The 22078-nt window shown below is 33.5% G+C and overlaps 1 protein-coding gene across 4 annotated transcripts in view; it reads right to left on the bottom strand.

The window, feature by feature from the left end:
• Positions 1 to 22078, bottom strand: part of KIF20B (kinesin family member 20B) — an 83974-nt gene that overhangs the window by 52701 nt on the left and 9195 nt on the right. For 2 of the 4 annotated variants that reach the window (XM_005225362.5, XM_010819733.4), the window contains exons 3-17: positions 17017 to 17103; positions 16797 to 16916; positions 15788 to 15926; positions 15036 to 15220; positions 11879 to 11915; positions 11168 to 11395; positions 10132 to 10243; positions 8971 to 9042; positions 8736 to 8882; positions 7919 to 8081; positions 7099 to 7389; positions 3316 to 3455; positions 2664 to 2802; positions 1436 to 1664; positions 631 to 683 (exon numbers count right to left, since the gene is read on the bottom strand). In XM_005225362.5, the coding sequence (XP_005225419.1) occupies positions 631 to 683; positions 1436 to 1664; positions 2664 to 2802; positions 3316 to 3455; positions 7099 to 7389; positions 7919 to 8081; positions 8736 to 8882; positions 8971 to 9042; positions 10132 to 10243; positions 11168 to 11395; positions 11879 to 11915; positions 15036 to 15220; positions 15788 to 15926; positions 16797 to 16916; positions 17017 to 17103 (2142 nt within the window). The remainder of the gene's footprint in view (positions 1 to 630; positions 684 to 1435; positions 1665 to 2663; positions 2803 to 3315; positions 3456 to 7098; positions 7390 to 7918; positions 8082 to 8735; positions 8883 to 8970; positions 9043 to 10131; positions 10244 to 11167; positions 11396 to 11878; positions 11916 to 15035; positions 15221 to 15787; positions 15927 to 16796; positions 16917 to 17016; positions 17104 to 22078) is intronic. The other 2 variants (XM_005225363.5, NM_001105258.2) reach the window with 1 other exon arrangement.

The following is a 22078-nucleotide window of genomic DNA, read 5'->3' as shown; positions in this document are numbered from 1 at the left end:
TATCTGATCATATGTTAAAATATTCAGCTCTTTAGAAGAACAAATGTAAGTTAAGAGAAGGTCAGGAAAAATATTAAGTTTAGAGTTTTAAATTCACTTCACCTCTATGTATCCCTGCAATTTCATACTTAGATCTCACAATGTCAAATCCATCTACAACCACTTAGAGTAATTATCTGATCTGAAGGTATAAAGTGCAAGAGATTTTCAGATTCTGATGCTGCACACTGATCAGGCCATATCCTAAATTTTAAAACAGTAACTTCAGACAAGATAAATACTATTTAAATAATCTATTCAATACAATGTACCTGGTAAAAGAGTGACATAGAGATGATTCTCTGGCAGCACATACAGATCTAAGATGCCTTCTAAAGGAAGAAAGCAAGACACAGAACTACAATCCTATTTGTATAAAATTTTTAAAAGATGTATGTTACACACATACACACACATATATATACACATATACAAATAAAACCTTTTCTGGAAAGACCAAGAAACTTTCCAGAGACCATATATGGAAAGAGGTATGAGAGTGAAGTCACTTATATACTCATTAATTATCCATACTGTCAATTTTACTTATTAATTTCCTTATTAAGATAAAATAAAGCTTAAACGCATTACCTTATTAGATTTCTCAAGCTCTTGAACCAATGAATTTAAATTAATTTCTGATTCTGAAAAAGTAAGAATATTAAAAATAAATATCTAAGCACCTAAAAAAATATATCACTAAATAAACATGAAACATAAGCTGCTACAGCAGACACTTCATTGTTATACTCAGGAAAAAGAATTTTCACAGCCCTAAAAGTACACAAACAGCTACAAATTCTACCACCAGAGAGTACTGTTTCTGAAAAAGCTACTTTCAAAACCCAGGGCAAAAATGAATGCCATCTGCTCAATAGTAGGAAATTTCTGGAATAATGTCAGAAGAGAAGTAGCTTATACCTTTCTGATCCACTTCATAATGAGGCATCACTTATCTGCTATTTTCCACCCATCTTGTTCACACAGAAAAGGGCAGCGTATTTCATCTAATACTTGAAACTCAGGTGTGACAAGTCCTCCCAGTCCCCCACCACCACACACACACACACACACACACACACACACACATATAAATGAACAAACTTCACAGCTTTACAATTTCCTATGAGATTTCTTAATTTGCTAATAAAGCTATACTTAGGTTTTGGGTTTTCCTGAAAGTCTATTTTCTAGTAATATTAGTCTAAAAGTAAAGAAAAGGAAAAATATATTTTTACTAGTAAATTACTGTAAACTCATACAAATGGTAAAATATTAAATGTTACCTCCATCATTTTCTGACCAGTTTGTAAATAAGCTGCATAAATCTCATACTTACCAACTGTCTTTTTAAGAATTTGTAACATCTACATAGGGATATAATACAACCACTTACCACTTTCTCTCTTTTTTAACTCTTCTCGGGTTTTGATTAATTCTTCTTTGGTTTTAGCTAATTCAGCTTTAACTTGATTAAACTTTATTTCTAAACAAGCAATAGCTTCCTGGGGGTCAGCAAGAGATGCAATATATAAGTGAGCAATTTCAGCCTGTTTCTTAATACCAGTGACATCATCTTGAAGAGAATCAATAATATCTTCAATTCCTACATAATTATGTCCTTCCTAAAAACAGCAAAAACCACATGCCTAATGTTAACAGTGGCTTTCACTACTTCAGTGTGGTACCATCTAGCATGTTTTAAAAACAAATAGCAAAACAAATGCACAACTTACAATTTTTTAAACATATTATTTATGTTTTTCTATTAGGTGACTATAGACATGTTTATGTTTTCTTATATAGAAGTAGCTCCAAATATGAAAAAGATGTGTTCCATTAGTCATCTTCTATTTTATGGAACATGAGACTTTATTTCTCCGTAAGAACAATGTCATAAACTGTACGTTGTTTATGTACAGTTTACAGAACAATTATAATTACCTAGTTCAGGTATACTTTTAGTCATATGAGTCTTTAAAATATTTTTTGGGCAAGCTGAAGAAACAAATCCTCATTTTCACAATTCAGACTGAATCCCAAACTATGTCAGGGACACAGAATGATGGTTTGAGGGCAAGAGCCTAGACATTATCATCGTGGACCGCTGAACTGAGTAATTAAAAAACAAAGCAAAACAAAAACAACCAACCATTCCAAAAAGATGTGATTAATTTCAGCTTCCGTAGAAGCAGCAGAAAAGAAAAATGTTTCCTAAACAGTAGAGAACGGTTATTCAGCCAAGCAAGAATGATTTTTCTATATATATTTTTGTTTTAATCAGAATAGAATTAAATGATCCCACAAGTCTGTCAGCCACATAAAATTCTTGAGTTTAAAACAAATCTGAGTGGGTATCCCATAATCAGACAAAAAGCAATCTACCTACAAACAACACAATGACTCAAGCAACACCAAACTGAGATATAAACGTAAAAGCTACTTTTTCCTAAGTTCAATAGCTATACTTAAACTATTTGTGTTTATATTCCTAACAAAGCACACTTACTTAAAGTTACATATTAAGTTTTTTTAAAAATCTGAAGTATATTAAATTATCACTGATGTTATATACTAAATCCTGGTACCTATACTTCATGTATTTAATATTTCAGTAAACATACTTCAGTTTCATCTTTTATGGCATGATCTTCATTCTTTGGTTCCTCCTGAGCATCACATTTACCAATCAAATCCTTGAAAATAGCCAAACGACATTCAGCATTTTCTTCTAAAATTTCTCGTTCCTGAAGGAGAGTTTCCCTTTATAACAGAAATAAATCCCATTAAGAAACAGAAAAACCACTACTTTACATTTTTATTTTAAATTTCTAAGGTTAAGCACATTATAAATTAAAGTAAAAGTGTGAAAATGTTAGTTGCTGAGTCGTGTCCAACTCTCTGAGACCCCACTGACTAGCCCACCAGGCTCATCTGTTCATGGGACTTTCCAGGCAAGAATACTGAAGTGGGTTGACATTTCCTTCTCCAGGGGATCGTTCTGACCCAGGAATAGACCCCAGGTCTCTTGCATTGAAGGCAGATTCTTTACCATCTGAGCTCAGAAAGTAAATAAAAAGACTTATAAATTAAAAGTCAATTTAAATGCTCACTCATATATAATTCACAGTCACCATGGGGATTAGTAATAGCTATTTTCAAGCTTGCATAAAGATTAGAGTTTAGAAGTCACCTAATATAAAAAAGCAAAAATAAATTTTTTTCACAAGTAAATAAAATTTTCAATTTTTATTAGACATGAACAAAAAAACTTACTTAAAGTCAGCTTCTCGTTGGGCCAAATACTGAGTAAACTCCTGTGTAACTTCGTCACGAATTTTAAATTCCAATGTTAACTTTTCCTTTCTTTCATTTATTAGTTTTTTTTTCAAATCTTCTATTAAATCCAGAAGTTTCTAAAATATAAATATTAAAATTCTAATTAAAAAGCAAATAAATTCCAAGAGAAAGATATTCCATGTGTTTAAAAATAAAACTTTTCATTTCATTACTATGTTTCTTTTTACCAAAGATAGTATTTTCACTAAAAACTATGTATATGCAGAGATTGATTAATGTGAAAAATCAAGTTCGTCTCACCACATTTTAGAAACACAGTTCAAATGTCTGTCTGGTTACACAAAGAATGAAGGGGAAAGAAAATATGAGCATCTGTTATCTACTAGGAACTACTTTGGGGAGTTCATATTTTATTTCATTTAATCTACACAACCCTTTTTATACTTAGTAGGAGCACTCAAATTTCCTAGGTAGGGAAAGTAAGGACCAAGTCTGTGGTAAATGCTTAAGTCTGAGTTTAAAGTTAGTCTGTCAAAATATAAACCTGACATGTTACACAGAGCAGTTACTGTGAATCCCCAGTTTTCAAAATGGCAAAGGGAGATATTACATATTTTATTGGGTTTCTATAACTATCCAAATGTAAGCAACAACTCTGTCTTTGAAAGCACACACATAATTAATCATTTAACATGGACAATAAACAATAAAACAATTAAAATTTGACATTATAGCCAGTATAGGTATGTAAATTATAGCAGTCAAGAAAACAGCCTGATAGCCTTTTTTTAAGGTTTCTGATTAAAGTTTCTCAATAAGAAACTAATAAACTCTCTCAAAGCTACAGATCTTTCACTTTCTCAACTTTATATTTGAAAATATTTTACAGATATCTTGACTTTGAAATTCTAAGAACTTCTACTGAGGAAATAATTTTATATTTTGGCTATAAAATAGACACTGTGTTTTTTGCAACAATGAGTGGTTATATGTAAACAAAAAAGAAAAAGTAAAATGCAACTTGAAAGTCAAACTTAAGAAATGGGTTCAACTATAGCACCATCATACAGTGAAACTACTGTAATGAATTATGATGACATATTTACAATTCATAATTTCCACAATTTATTTTTAAATGAAGAAAATCAGTTAACAACATTGTAACAAACAGTAAAAATCTATTAACACGATAAGTAGATTTAGAGACATTTATATTTATTTCCCTTTTTCTTTTTCTAGACTCTGTCATGATTATATAATATTTTTATAATTTTAAATAACCACATTCTTTTCCCACTGTTCAAAACAATAAATATTTAATAGTAACTCACAGTAACTATTGAAGAAGAGGGGCTTCCCTAATGGCTCAGATGGTACAGAACCCATCTGCAATGGAGGGGACCCAGGTTCAGTCCCTGGGTGGGAAAGATCCTCTGCAGAAGGGAATGGCAAGCCACTCCAGAATTTCTGCCTGGGAAATCCCATGGACAGAGGAGCCTGGCAGGCACAGTCCACGGGGTCACAGAGAGTCAGACACGACTTACTAACACTTTCACTTTTCACATGGAAGAAGAAATGTGGGAGACTCAGAGAAATCTGTATGAAAACCTTGGGAAATTGGTTTCTTTCAGTAATTCTCAACAACTAGTTTTCTACCACTGTTAGTATATGATAAAGTATTGAGTGAAAAAAATTCTGGTTGGTTATTCAAGTTAAATGAATTTTAAGCATAGATATGTTACTATCAATATATTTCATAATGATCTTTAATAATTTCATAATGATCTTTAATACTGACAACCCTCTAATTAATAAAATGCTAACAATGTGAAGCATGAGAAGCCTAATCATTTTAATTTTGAGAAGTATTACAAAAAACTTGGATGAAATTTTAATTTTGAAGTACCTAGTAAATATTATAAGATATGCATTTACACTACATAATCCTACATAAATGACATTATTTTTCCTTAATAAATTCATAAATGACTAACTTAATAAGTTTAACAAACATTACATTGATATATAAACTTCAGTTTTGAGATCAAAAAAAAATTAAAGGATGACTATTAACAACTTAGCCTAGTTTTTCACTGAGGGAAGTACAACATTACAGAGATCCAGGGTAAAGCATGTTCAATCACATGGTGACCAGATAAACTAGGACTAATGGCATCTGAAGCTTTCATCTTCATTCCTAAGCAACACAGGCACAACAATGGCTTTCAGGGACACTGGAATAAACTATTAAGATGAGAGTATTTAACTCAATACATCACTGATCTATTTAAACGTCTATAGTCCAAAAGAGTACTATGATGTCAGATGTGTCAACACCACTCAAGTCAGTTAATGAGGGGAACCAGTAATGTGGACATGATCTATATTTCAGAACTGTGTGCATGCGTGCTCACTCACTCAGTCGTGTCCGCCTCTTTACAACCCCATGGACTGTAGCTCGAGAGGTTCCTCTGTCCATGGGATTCTCCAGGCAAGAATATGAGAGCAAGTTGCCATTTCCTTCCCCAGGAGATCTTTCTGACCTAGGAATCAAACCTGCATCTCCTGCCCTGGCAGGCGAATTCTTTACCACTGAGCCACCTGGGAAGCCGTATTTCAGGATTAATGAAACTTAAATATATGTATGAATTTTATTTGGACAGAAATTATAAGAAACACCATTAAATCTTATTTGTTTCTATAAATATAAGATGATCAAGTGATTTTTTAAAATAGAATAATCGGTACTAGGCACACATTTTGCACTCTTGTACTTAAGACTGCAAGGTAAAATTTTGGAGGAGTATGCTAAAATCACAGGGTGAAACGATACTGGGGAACAATGAAAAGAGACCTGAAACACAACACCGAGTTAACTAAAACTTGGCTTCACCAAAAATTGAGAAATTAGACACTGTCTGCCTCCTAATGTGATTCAATGGGAAATTCAGAACTTCATATATATAACAAGCTTGCCTAAAGTGTTAAACCTGGATCATCTTATGATAATTATCTTATGATAATAAGATGATCCAGACTGGAGGTTTTTTACAAGACAATTAACCACAAATTTTCAAAAATATCTATGCTAGATTAGAGATTAACTAAAGAAACGTGATAATCAAAAGCAATGTATTGAATTGTAGATCAAAAACAAAGTGGCTATGAAAGGAAATACTTGGACCACTAGAGAAATCTCGATATGGACAATACAACACTATGTTACTGTATTAATGTGAAAGTGCTTAGGTATGAAAATGGCCTTTTGATTGTGAGGAACACACCCATGTTCTTGGGAAACATGCTGAAGTAGTTAGTTGTAAGGTGTCATTATGTCTGCATCTTGTTTTCAAATGATACAGGCAAAAAAGATGTGTATTCACACTCACAGAAAGAGAATATAAAAATGGTAAAATTTTAACAACTAGCAAATCCAGATGAAATGCAAATGAGTATTCATTATATTTGGAGAAGGCAATGGCACCCTACTCCAGTACTCTTGCCTGGAAAATCCCATGGACGCAGGAGCCTGGTAGGCTGCAGTCCATGGGGTCGCTAAGAGTCAAACATGACTGAGCGACTTCACTTTCACTTTTCACTTTCATGTATTGGAGAAGGAAATGGCAACTTTCAAAACATGTAATGAAAGATAAACTTAGTGTATTGTTGGAAAAAATGGGAGAAAGAGCCTTAAGAATTACTAACCATAACTTCAGAATAATAAATAAGCCAATTTTAGAAGTATGAGTTAATACATACTCTCTTCCCTGCATGGCTACTAAAAGCCTTATCATCCTCTAATGTATCATGTAGATCTTCATCAATAAATTCAGTTTCCACATTCTGCTTTTCTTCAGCTTTTTCTAGATCCTCAACCAAATCTTCATCTTCCACCACATCTTCCAGGCTACTTTCCCATGAAATTGTGGATCTTTTTTCATTTAGTATTTTATTATCTGAATTATTAATATCTAATGATTCATCTTGAGAAGATTTGACAGGTCCAAATGATTTCTCTTGAGAGCAATTTAAAATATCTGGAACATAAACCTGGTAAAATATTGAATGTAACTTTTAAAACAAAGGCAAAAACTGTCAACAAAGAAAAAACAATTATAAATTTAAGTCAAATGACAACTTGAGAATTAAAAAGAAAAATCTATCCAAATATAGAAGGAATTAGCATACTCAAATACATATTTGATAAGAAAAAAGCTAATTACACATGTATACTACATATAAATCTACTTTCCTGGGTTAAGGTCTTAGTACTATTTCCAGCAGGTGGTTTCCTGATTAGCCACTATATAAGCCAGACGGACAGCAGAGCATATAGTTCGCTGCGTACTTGCAATTTGTAATGGGTAAGTTATTTATTACTGAGGTCATTTTCTCTTAAGCAGGGGTAACTTTCAATTTTTTTCCTATGCCTACTACTCAAATATTACATTTTTAATTTTCAATTATTTTCTAGGTTTACAGCTGTAAGTGCAAAATGTATTATCTACTCTAAGAAAAAAAATCATTACTACTCTAATAATACAAAGCTTAACAAATTCTGAAATTTAGCTATATTTACTTTTTGTGCAATGGCTGAGAACTTCAACACATTGAGTGTCTCATCATAGGTAAAAGAACATTGGCTAATGTTGACAATCATACATATCTTCCCTTTACCATTAAAAAAACTTTGAAAATAGTGGGTCAATTTACTTTCCCGGAAAGGCACATGCTGTTGAAACCTATGGAAAAAATTTTCAAAAAATTAAAAGTTAAAACAAGTCTTGTGAAGTCAGGATACTGATAAATTTTACAAAGAGATAACATAACAACCATGGACTTAAATTCTAGGTTAGTGATTAGTTTCATTTGTACTAGTCATTTTCTGTTTATTCATGTTGTTTTCTTTAAACACTGCTACTATTATTATTAATACTGACAATAATAACCAACTAGGCAAAATGTAAAGGAAGTCACAATGAAGTGGGTTGTGTTCTCTAGTGTATAGCAATTATGCAATATATAAACCTTAACTAGAAAATGGTAAAGGCTGGATTTATCATTTACTTAGCCTAAAATGCTAGTTAATACAGAAATCTACCACATCTAGAAAAACACAGTGCATTAATAAGAATAATATGGTTTCAAAGTCTGTTAATAAACCAGCATTAGAAGCTTATTATCTAAGTTGTCTGTTGATACATATTTGCTATAGAAAATACTGTTTACCTGAGTCACTGGCATTGACTGATAATGCTTTTCATTTCTATCATTCCTAGTCATTATGTAAGAAGCAAGTTAAAAAGAAAAGAACTTTCTAAAACTAGCAAAGCTGAAAGTGTAAATATTATTAATATAATCCTTGATATGCTGATAACATGTTCAGCAACTCTTACTTTGACTTTTCGCTATTCTTCAAAACACTGATACACTTTCCCAGAGTCAATAAAGAAGTGTTGATATTCCCGGTCTCTCTTAACCTTTCACCTTCATTCTGTGTCCTCATGCTTCGTTCTGAGCCAGCAAGATCACATAAAGACAATCTAAATTAACCAAAGGAAAAAAACTTTAAAAAATTCTTCAAAACAAAAAAATTCAAAATAATAACAATTTAAACAATGCTCAACTTACTCACTGACTCGTATTACATGTGGTATTTCTGAATCTTCAATCTGTAATATTCTAATGGTAAATATGCTGTGACTAAAAGAAATAAACAAAGATTACATATTATCATTCCTTCTTTATTTCTGCATTCTAATAGGAGAGGCAAGCATCTAAATCAATATCTATTTTCACCCTAATACTGGCCATCATCACAGTACTACATTCTCCAACTAGCCGTCAGGTATCTCAGTTTAGCGCTCCACTGCCACCTACACAACACTCAACTACTAAAACCAAAGAGCTTATCTTTCTTTCACTTAGCCCCAGACCCTTCAAATTTACTCTTCTCAACATTCCAACTTCTATGAATGAAGTAATTCATAATAAAGTCTCAATTTGCTTACAAAGGTATTGCTTTTAGGTATAATGTACAGCTAAATCACTTGAATCAAGCCAAGTATACATTTGGCTTAGATGTCTACTAAATATTGGCTTATCTGGATTATATGTTGTCCTTAAGCCATACATGGGAGACGGGGCTCTTTCCCCTTTAAGAGAAAATCTGTTTTAAGTATCTCACTGTTTAAACTTAACATCCTTTTGTTTCTCATTCTCCAATCCCTTTCATTAAAACAAAATCCTTCCTTAGCCCTTTGAAATACTGGCCTAACTCAGTATTTATACAGTGTCTATGTTCATGGAGTAAGCAGAAAAAACCCAGAGAAATGTCCTGTATTACAGGCAATTAAAACATTGAGTTTAGATATTCACGTATAGAGAGAATAAAAATACTTCACTTTGAGTGCAAATTAGTAAATTGTATGTTAGAACATGAAATTAGTCCTGATAATCTTATCAGACAACCTACTGTCTGATTTAATCTTAAATTAGTTGTATTTAAATAAGCACAGCTACTAGGGCTTCCCTATAAGCTCAGTTGGTAAAGAATCTGCGTGCAATGCAGAAGACCCAGGTTCAATCCATGGGTCGGGGAGATCCCTGGAGAAGGAAATGGCAATCCACTCCAGTATTCTTGCTTGTAGCATTCCACGGACAGAGGAGCCTGGCGGGCTACAGTCCATGGGATCGCAGAGTCCGACGGGGCTATGTGACTTTCACTTTCAAATGAGCACAGAACACCTGGGTGCCTCAGGTCAGGCTTATACCACAAGATTTACTCCTTACCTTCTACTAGAAGCATTGTTCAGTTTTGTGAAAGCAACACTCTGGTGCTTTGTTCCTAGCTTTAAAAGTCTATACGCTTCTTTGGCATCAGATACTTGAATCCACTGTAGATCTTTAAAAAATAAAGAGGCACATATCAATTTACAAATGTACAGCATTTGCTATATAATGTAATCTCTTTGAAGATTTGTAATCTCTTTCCTAAAGACATATAATGAAATCTTTCTTTTAGTAACACGTCCTAGGTATAGCCAACTCAGCTATCTCATATTCCACTAGAAAATAAATACACAAGACGAGGATATTATAATGATTTTCTAGCATAAACACAAAAAGTAAATGTTCTTCAACAGTTTGCCAAAGGGAAAATTAAAAATAGGTTAAGATTCCTCAGAATTAGACATCGGAAAAAAAAAAAAAAAAGACAAAGTACATTACAGAGTAAACGTAGATAATTAACTAGCTATGAGATTTTAGATAGATTGCAATTCATTTGTGAGTCATGAAATCAAATTTCTTGAGCCATAACTAGCATTTTGTAAAAATGAAGTAGAATGTACAAAACACCCAAGTGTACTCCTTGCAGTGAGGGTAAATATAATTAATGATCATTTTCAATTGTAAATATGCATACACACACACACATGCGTGCAGGTGGAGAATCATGATGTCATTAATAAGTATTTCCTGCTGTAGGGTAGTGATTTTTTAAAAGGCTGGAAAAATACCACTGTGGTATACCTAGTAACTCCAAGGTCTGAATACTGTTACAGAGCAGCAGAATAATGTGAATATACACACACAGCTTTTCCTATTCCCTAAAATCCAATCAATAATACTCCAGAAACAAATTACTAAACCCTCTTACCTTCAGGTTTAATGAACATTCCAAAACATATTTTCAAAGCACAAACTACTCTTACTATCTTGCTATTAATAAATAGTATAAAAACTTTCAATTTCCAGTCTGCTTTCTTATAACAAAGCCTAGAAAGAAACTTCAGAGCAAAAAAGGAAACAATACTCATCAGTATACCTTTTATGAAAGAATAGCCCTTTACATCTTGGGAAAGGCGCAGTGTCTTTCTCTTTTGGAACTTAGATGATACAGGAACAAACAAATCGTAAATACATTCGTTGTAAATCTCAAAGAAAGATACCCACACAGAAAATTTTCTATTAATATCTATGTTCAAGTTTGAGTGTTCACAATCTTTCATGGATTCTTCAAACTCTGGGATACTCAAAGAGTTTGTTAGACTTCCTACAGAAAATAAAAAAAAAGATAATCACAAAATTAAATAAGATAATAGGCTATTATCTCATTATCTTTTAAGATTCCCCAGCTTGAGAAACTTAAGTATACAAATCTTCTAATTAGCAGTGTCCAAATTAGCAGTGTCCAAAGCAGATAAAAATATTTGTGTTAACCAAAATTTGGCTTTTTTGTTTTGCATATATGTTAACAAACCAAAATGAAATTAAACGTAAAGGACAGAGAAAAAAATAGTGCCACTCTTGAATTCAACATAAAAGTTAACAATCAGTAAAAGTTAACAATCAGTAACAATCAGTTATTAAATCCAAATAAACCCTTATAGTGACTGGCATTTCATATAGTTATGTACCATTTTTGAAGTATTATTGACTGTGTCATTAAAGAAATTAAATCACCAGAAGTGATTCAAAAATTAAAAGTCTTTTAAATAATCAACATCTTAAAAGTATATGAGAAAGGAAACCTTACCATAAAGAGCACCATAACTGTCATTATGCATAACAACCTGAAAAAGATTTCTTAAGTTAAAAAATGTTTTTTGTTAAGATTAAATAACCAGTAAATTCATTACCTATCCAAATAAGTCACCAGCTTTACATCTACTCAATTCAACAACCTAATAAGAAATTTGGGGAAACTACAGAAAATATTCAAAGGAATACCGTCATATATGATCCCTGCCACTCAGAGGCAATTACTATTAATATGTCAATATATTCCTTTCTATTCTTTTCCCTACACTGATTGCATTGTAAGCTTTCTCTCTATAAAATTAAAAATTATTAACAAACATTTGTGGCTGTATAACTGACTAGATGTGATGTGAAATGACTTAATTAAATACTATTAAGATACACACCTTAGTATATTTTTTCTTTCTGTAATTGAATTGTTCCCTTAGGCTATATACCTTAATCTGAATTGATAGATGAAAAGATAATGAACTTTTTTTTAGGTTCTCACTCATAATATAGTACTGCTAAATTGCTTTGGAGAAATACAGTTTACAATCAATCTATGGAAGTGAAAGTGTGTATCTCATGTCATATACCTGAAACATATAATACTGTACAGCAACCTCAATAAAAACAGATTTTTAAAAAAGAAAATATGATCTCAAGTTTTTAATATTTTAATAATTTCACAGGCAAAATAATATTTTAACTAGATAACCTGTTGGAGAATTTTTTTTTCAATATTAATGACTTGAATTTCCTCTATGAATTATCTATACAAATATCCACCAATCTCTACAAATCTTGTTAAAATATTATTTTACTTTCAGAGAGCATAATCATGGACTCTGAACTTTACTCTCTACTGAGCAACACTACTTTGAAACCTTGATTTCTAAATTATTTAAAAACAAATCCCCATCAGTGTTTTCAATATATCCAAAAAGATTGTTACTAGTTTTTAACAATTTTAGAATAAACATGCAAAAACATAACACAAAATCCAAAAGGCACAGAAGGAAAAAAGACAAGTATAACTTTATTAAAACATGTTTTAATAAAAAATTATTTAAAAAAAAGGAAAAAACAAACCAATGAGACACGTGAACTAATGTAGTAACAGATTTATGATATGTTAAATGAAAGAGCAAGTTATAGAATGTCTATAAAATCTCATTTTTGTTCAAATAAAAGACCATTATCCCACATATAAAAAAAAGGAATAAAGATATACGCAACTGTTTATATACGACTATATTTACGTGTGTATATGAACTTCTCCAAGCCAGGCTTCAGCAATATGTGAACCATGAACTTCCTGATGTTCAAGCTGGTTTTAGATAAGGCAGAGGAACCAGAGACCAAATTGCTAACATCGGCTGGATCACGGAAAAAGCAAGAGAGTTCCAGAAAAACATCTACTTCTGCTTTATTGACTATGCCAAAGCCTTTGACTGTGTGGATCACAAGAAACTGTGGAAAATTCTGAAAGAGATGGGAATACCAGACCACCTGATCTGCCTCTTGAGAAATTTGTATGCAGGTCAGGAAGCAACAGTTAGAACTGGACATGGAACAACAGACTGGTTCCAAATAGGAAAGGGAGTTTGTCAAGGCTGTATATTGTCACCCTGCTTACTTAACTTATATGCAGAGTACATCATGAGAAACACTAGACTAGAAGAAACACAAACTGGAATCAATATTGCCGGGAGAAATATCAATAACCTCAGATATGCAGATGACACCACCCTTATGGCAGAAAGTCAAGAGGAACTCAAAAGCCTCTTGATGAAAGTGAAAGTGGAGACTGAAAAAGTTGGCTTAAAGCTCAACATTCAGAAAATGAAGATGATGGCATCTGGTCCCACCACTTCATGGGAAATAGATGGGGAAACAGTGGAAACAGTGTCAGACTTTATTTTTCTGGGCTCCAAAATCACTGCAGATGGTGACTACAGCCATGAAATTAAAAGACGCTTACTCCTTGGAAGCAAAGTTATGACCAACCTAGACAGCATGTTCAGAAGCAGAGACATTACTTTGCCAACAAAGGTTCGTCTAGTCAAGGCTATGATTTTTCCTGTGGTCATGTATGGATGTGAGAGTTGGACTGTGAAGAAGGCTGCATGCCGAAGAATTGATGCTTTTGAACTGTGGTGTTGGAGAAGACTCTTGAGAGTCCCTTGGACTGCAAGGAGATCCAACCAGTCCATTCTGAAGGAGATCAGCCCTGGGATTTCTTTGGAAGGACTGATGCTAAAGCTGAAACTCCAGTACTTTGGCCACCTCATGCGAAGAGTTGACTCATTGGAAAAGACTCTGATGCTGGGAGGGATTGGGGGCAGGAGGAAAAGGGGACGACAGAGGATGAGATGGCTGGATGGCATCACTGAGTCGATGGATGTGAGTTTGAGTGAATTCCAGGAGTTGGTGATGAACAGGGAGGCCTGGCGTGCTGCGATTCATGGGGTCGCAAAGAGTCGGACACAACTGAGCGACTGATCTGATCTGATGAACTTCCAGGTGGCTCAGTGGTAAAGAACCCGCCTGCCAAGGTGGAGACGCAGGTTCAATCCCTGGGTCCAGAATATGCTCTGGAGAAGGAAATGGCAACCCACTCCAGTATTCTTGTCTGGGAAATCCCATGGACAGAGGAGCCTGGGGGGCTACAATCCATGGGGTCACAAAGAATCGGACATGACTCACAGACTACACAATGTATAGACGTACACAGAAACCTCAGTAGACTTTATTATTTTTGGTATACCGAGAAAAAGACCAAAAAGGATATGCTCATATCTGTTAATATTAGTTTTTCTCTTCAGAAATGAAATTATAGAAAATTATTTTTTTATTTTTCATATCCTCGTTTAGATTTTGTATATACACATTACTTTTACAAATAGAAAAAGGATTTTAAAAAATCAGTATATAGAAAGTTGCTGTTTCTACAACCTAAAATGATTAAAGAACATTTACATTTGTTTTGTTTAAACATTTCAGCTGTTTGTACAATACAAAATGAAGAAATGTCTTCAAAAAAGCTTTTAATCACAAAGAAAAGACAACAACTACAACAAGCTATTTCAATACAGGCTGAAAACAAACTGAAGAGCTAATAAAAGGTCACAATTATGTGTATTTTATCTGCTTAAATACTCCCATACCTCTTTAATTTGCCGAAGTAATGCACTTTTGCTAGCGACTTCTTCTTTCTCTTGGTCTGGTGATAACCGTAAGTATTCTCTGGACCTATGTGGTTTAAGGTTCATCTTTGTATACAGTCTTTCCTGAAGACTATCAAATAATACATTCAAAGTTCGAGGAAGAATGCCAGTATTTTCTTCTGTGCCTATGACAAGAATTTGTGTTTTACAGTCTCTCAAAGTACTAAGGAAGAGTAAAGAAACATTGTTGAGCTACCAAGACTCCTTTTATACCACCAATAGGCAAGAGTAAAAAGCTAAGACAAAAAGTGAGGAAAGTTGCAGATTACTCAGTGTTCAATCACTTTGGTTTTCATTGTATAACTGACATTTATCAGCTATTAGTCTGATGTAAAACTTGAAATTTTACATTCAGATCCGATTTTAAAACTGGCTATCATTCATTATCACAAAGTATAAAAGTAAAATAAAATATAAAGTGTTTCCCTGGTTTTCTTTGCTTAATTCCTTATGTTACATCAGTCCTTTTCCCAAGTTTTCATCATCATTTAATTCTCTATCATATGGGTAAAGCAGTTTTACAAATTAAGTCAATCTGATTTAAAAGCCATGGGCAATACACATTCAATATGCTATTACTATTAAAAACAGAGTAAATTTGCAAGGTAATGGAAACATAACTATAAGTATTATGAAAATGAGCAAATATTAGGGCTTCCTTTTTTCTTTCTACCAAAAATAAAACCATTTACCTTGAAACGTGTAAGTTTTTCCAGAATTGGTTAGCCCGTAAGTAAAAATCAGCCGACTCTGTCCTTTCAAGAGGTCTTTAACTGGCTGCAGAATGCAACCCTGGAAGAATTCCTTCTGTGTAGTTTCTGGGCCAAAAACCTAAACAAGCATTTTTTAAAACAAGTAGTTTTAGAAAATTCAAGTTAATTAATAGTCATGAGTTCTACCCTTTAATATTTTTAATATTTAAAAGATCTGTCTTACAAGACTCATTCTTAGAGTTGACATATCCCCAATCCCAACAGATGCAATTCCTAGTTTAACTACTGCCAAAAGTTTTCACGATAGAAATCTGATCCAGCCAATAACCTTTCATCTAAACTGTTAAAAGAACATTTCCACCAACCACAAAGAGACTGTAAGATTTTTACAATGATTTATTCACTTCCAATTATATGTTTATACACCTAAAAGTTGAGCCCTACCATTGAGAAAAAAATACCAGAACCTAAGATCTAAGTTTCATAAGCACAAGGTGTGTAGAGTTCATTATATACAATTAGGTAGCAATTCTGGAGAAGGCAATGGCACCCCACTCCAGTACTCTTGCCTGGAAAATCCCATGGACGGTGGGCTGCTGTCTATGGAGTCGCACAGGTGTGTAGAGTTCATTATATACAATTAGGTAGCAATTTTGGAGAAGGCAATGGCACCCCACTCCAGTACTCTTGCCTGGAAAATCCCATGGACGGTGGGCTGCTGTCTATGGAGTCGCACAGAGTCGGACACGACTGAGCAACTTCACTTTCACTTTTCACTTTCATGCATTGGAGAGGGAAATGGCAACTCACTCCACTGTATCTGCCTGGAGAATCCCAGGGATGGGGGAGCCTGATGGGCTGCCGTCTATGGGGTCACACAGAGTCGGACACGACCGAAGTGACTTAGCAGCTGCAGCAGCAGCAATTTAGCTCAAGCCAAGTCTTTTTATCTTAAAAGAAAAATTTTCAGTTTCATATGGGTACCTACCTTGGAAAAACTGAATTTTTGTGCCATCTGCCCAGAGCTTTTCTCACTTAAACGACCAAGGGTAGTATACTGAGGATCCTTCAGGACAACAGTCTGTGAATCCAGAATATACACACAGCCCTAGAACACAAATAATTAAAAACCCACAACAAGTACATGAAAATGATGATATTGTGCTCACTTAATGGAAATAAACTATAAAATTAAATTCAGCACCAACCTCAGACTCATGTTCTTTTTCTGGCTGTGTGAATGGTCTTACTCGAAGACAAACTTGGAGATAATCTTTAGATTCAGAACTGTTTGCCTTAAAAAGGAGAAAATATTTTAAAGATACAAAATGTAGAGTTTCAGAGATCACCTTTCTTTAAAGTGGCTGATTGTTATAGAATAATCTGAGATTATACAAAACCTCTAAGCAAACAGTGACTCTTCTGTTTTCATCCATTTTATATTTGTTTAAAGAAAAACAAATCTGTTTTAAAAAAAAACAAAAATGCCAGAGAAGATTCAATTTTCCCTGCCTTCTATATTTATATTTAAAGTTTACAATATGCTTCTTTGGCATAAAACTGTAACTTTTATAACCAATACAAATAACAGGGCTGAAAGTCACTAAAACATAGAAGAGCAGAGTAAATCACAAGTCCCCAGAATACTCAATTAACCCAAATGCTCAAGACCATCATGCATTTTTTATTTATTTATTTATTTTGGTGTATTATATTCTCCTTACTGCTTCCTTTAAGAAAGGAATTAGCTTAGTTCATTTTTTAAAAATAATTTTAAAGAAATGCTTTATATTAAAAAGTAAAAAGAAAACAATTACATGAAAAACACAATTCACCAAACAAGACACAAGAAGAAAAGTTGAATAACCCTATACTTATTAAAGAAATTCAACTTATATTCAAACAAAATAATCCTATATAAAAACTCCAAACCCTCCAAAAACCAATACCATTTGCAATAACCTGGTAGTTTATTGGTAAATTCTCTCAAACATTTAAGATTATAATTACACAAATTAAAGACTAAAACTCTAAGAAAATGGAAAGAGAACACCTTTCAATTAATTTGAGTTTGACATAACCTGAATACCACAATCTGACAAAGATATCCTCAGAAAAAATTACAGAACAATATCCCTAATAATTATAAGATAAAGGCAAAATGTTCTCCAAAGTGTTGTACCATCTTCTATTCCCACAAACAGTGGATAAACATGTCAGTTGCTCTGTACACTCACCAGTGGATGGTGGGGCCAGTCTTCTTCATTATCACCCTTCTAGTGGGTGTGAGGGTGGTATCTGATTGTGGATTTAATTTATGCATTTCCCTTATAGTGAAGAAGAACTAGAGAGCCTCTTAATGAAAGTGAAAGAGAAGAGTGAAAAAGTTGGCTTAACATTCAGAAAACGAAGATCATGGCATCCCATCCCATCACTGCATGGCAAACAGATGGGGAAACAATGGCTACAGTGGCTGACCTCACTTTTTTGGGGCTCTAAAATCACCGCAGATGGTGACTGCAGCATGAAATTAAAAGATGCTTACTCCTTGGAAGGAAAGTTATGACCAACCTAGACAGTATATTAAAAAGCAGAGACATTACTTTGTCAACAAAGGTCCGTCTAGTCAAGGCTATGGTTTTTCCAGTAGTCATGTATGGATGTGAGAGTTGGACTATAAAGAGAGCTGAGCACCAAAGAATCGATGCTTTTAAACTGTGGTGGTAGAGAAGACTCTTGAGAGTCCCTTGGACTGCAAGGAGATCCAACCAGTCCATCCTTCCTTTAGGAAATCAGTCCTGGGTGTTCATTGGAAGGACTGATGCTGAAGCTGAAACTCCAATATTTTGGCCACCTGATGCAAAGAGCTGACTCATCTGAAAAGACCCTGATGTTGGGAAAGATTGAAGGCAGGAGAAAGGGACAACAGATTGCTAGATGGCATCACCAACTCAATGGACATGAGTTTGGGTAAATTCCAGAAGTTGGTGATGGACAGGGAGGCCTGGCGTGCTGCAGTTCGTGGGGTCGCAAAGAGTAGGACGTGACTGAACTGACTATGACTAATGATGTTGAGCACCTTTTCATGTCTGTATTAACCCTATGTATAGCTTCTTTTGTTAAGTATCTGTACAAATCTTTTGTCCATTTTTATTAGACTGTTTTCTTATTATTGACATGTAATTGTTTTAATATAATCTGAAAAAAAGTTGCCTGTCAGGAAAAAAGAGAGGCAAAAATTCTCTAACAAAATATTAGCTAATACATAAAACAGGAAAGTATATCCTAACAAAAAATAGTTTATCCTAGTGCAAGGTCAAGCTGGCATTCAAAAATCAATTAGTAGATTAAAAGAACAAATGAGAAACTTTCATCACTACTAGATGCAAAAGAAGTGCATATGAGTGACTTGAATTTGATACACATATTCAACATCCATTCATAATAAGAATTACAGGCAGACTGGAACAGAAGGGAACTTCCTTAACCTGATAAAGAGCACTTATAAGAAACCTATACTTAACAGCATATTTGATGACAAAAGACTGAATCAGAGAAGAGTAGCAAGATGAGTAACAACAAAGGGATTTCTGCTTTCACCACCTCTATTCAACACTATATGAGAGGTTCTCGATGTTTTAGCCTAAGTCATCAGTTGAAAGGAGGGGGAGAGGAGGAAAGAGCGAAGGAGAGGGAAGAGGAAGAAGAAGAGAAGAAAAAGGAAGAGGGAAAGGATGGGAAGGAGAAATAAAATTGTCTTTATTCACAGACATCATGAACATCTACATTTTTATATGTTAAAAATATGACAACACCTTCAAAAAAGTTACCAGAACTATTAAATGAGTTCAGCAATGTAGTATGATAGAAGACCAATATGCAAAAAGTAACGTTTCTGTATATGCTTGGAAGAAACAGAATTTGATTAAAAAAAAAAATACCATTTGCAATAACCTCAAAAATTATAAACTAATTAAAGAAAAATCTTAACAATAGATCAGGAACACCATACACTGAAAATTAAAAACATTGCTCAGAGAAATTAGAAGGGGCCAAAATAAACGGAGATATGCCTCATTCATTATTTGGTAGACTCAGTGTTAAGATATCCAATCCATTCTTCCAAAACTGATCTATAGATTCAATGCAAATGCAACAAAAAATCCCAGGAAGTTTTTTGGAGGGATTAACTGACAAGCTCATTTAAAAACTCATAGATAAATGCAAAGTTCCTAGAACAGTCAAAACAATTCTGATAAAGAAGACATTTGATGGGCTAACACTACCACCTGAGTTCAACACATTTTAAAGCTACAGTGATCAAAACAGTGGGGTACCGACAGCCAGAGAGATACATAAATGACACAGAATATATAGAGTATTAAAAAATAAACCTCCACATACAAGAGTATTTGATTTATGACAAAGTTGTAAAGGAAACGCAGTACAGAAACGATAGCTCTTTCAACCAACTGTGCTAGAACAATTGGATATCTATATACAATTTTTAAAAATAGCAATTTGAATACATATCTCACATTGTATAGAAAAATTAATTTCAAATGGGTCAGAGATCACAGACTTAAATATAAAACTAAAAACTTCTAAAAGAAAACATAGAAGAAAACCTTTGTGGCCTTAAGCAAAGATTTCTTAGATATGCCATCAACAGCATAATACATAACAGAACAAACTGGTAAAATGGACTTCGTCAAAATTTAAAACTTCTCTTCCAAAACAGTTAAAGGATGAAAAAACAAGCCATAGAGGAAATACTTGCAAAGGATATATCTGACAGACAGATGTATCCAGAGAACATAAAGAACACTTAAAATTAAAAAAAAATTCTTTTAATGGGCAAAAGATTTAAATTGACATTTCTCTGAAGACACCCAGAGGGCAAATAAGTACATGAAAACATATTTAACATCTTTGGTCATTAGGTAAATGCAAATATCAATTAGATTATCAATACATACCTATTAGAATGACTAAAAATAAAAAGACTACTCAGGATAGCCAACATGAAATTGAAATAGAGGAACAAAGATGAAGAACTCACAATACCCAGATTTAAGACATACTATAAGCGACAGTAATCAAGATAGTGTAGCAGTGGCAAAAGAACCGAATCAGTGGAACAGAAGAGAGCCCTGGAACAGATCAACATGAATACAGTCAGTTGATCTTTGACAAAAAAGCAAAGGCTACACGAGGGAGCAGACAATCTGTTCAACAAGTGGTGCTGGAGCAACTGGACATCCATATGCAAAAAACTAACCTAGACATAGACTTCACACCCGCCAAAGAAATTAACTTAAAAAGAATACAAACCTAAATGTAAAATGCAAAACTACTAAAATTCTAGAAAATCTGGATGATCCTGTGTTTGGTAACGACTTTTTTAATTCAACGCCAAAGGCATGATCTATGAAAGAAGTAACAGATAAGCTGGGCTTCATTAAAACTAATTTTATGCTTTGTAAAAGACATAATCAAGAGAATGATAAGACAAGCCAGAGACTGGGAGAAAATATGTGCAAAAAGATACCAAATAAAGGACTATTAGCCAAAATATATAGAGAATTCTTAAAATGTAATAAGAACACAAACTGATTAAAATGGGTCAAAGACCTTATCAGATATCTTATCAAATAAGATATACAGATGACAAATAAGCATATAAAAAGATGCTCCACACTTTACATCATCAAGGAAATGCAAATTAAAATGAGCTATCACTACACATCTATTAGAATAGCTAATATCTGAACACTGACAACCAAATGCTGGTGAGGATGTGCATCAACAGGAATTCTCATTCACTGCTGGTGAGAATGCAAAATGTTACAGCCATTTTGGAAGACTGTTTAACAGTTTCTTACAAGATTAAACATATTTTTGTTCCATACAATCTAGCAATCACGTTCATTGGTAATTATCCAAAGAAACTGAAACCTTATGTCCACAGAAAATGTGCACATGAATGCTCATAAAAGTTTTTTTCATAGTTCCCCAAAAGGAAGTAACTAAAATGTCTTTCAATAGGTGAATGAATAAACCACAGTACATCCATATAATGGAATATAATTCAGAACTAATTATAATTCACAACTAAACTTATAAACAAAAGTTAAATTAAAATTATAAACTAAATATATACTTACACATATTTAGTTTAAATTATAAACTAAATTAAAATTAGAACTAAATATAATTCAGAACAATGGAAACAGTGAGAGACTATTTTGGGGGGCTCCAAAATCACTG

Source organism: Bos taurus, chromosome 26 (genome assembly GCF_002263795.3).
Source record: "Bos taurus isolate L1 Dominette 01449 registration number 42190680 breed Hereford chromosome 26, ARS-UCD2.0, whole genome shotgun sequence".
NCBI classification, from domain to species: domain Eukaryota; kingdom Metazoa; phylum Chordata; class Mammalia; order Artiodactyla; family Bovidae; genus Bos; species Bos taurus.
This window is presented reverse-complemented; position numbering and strand designations above follow the sequence as displayed.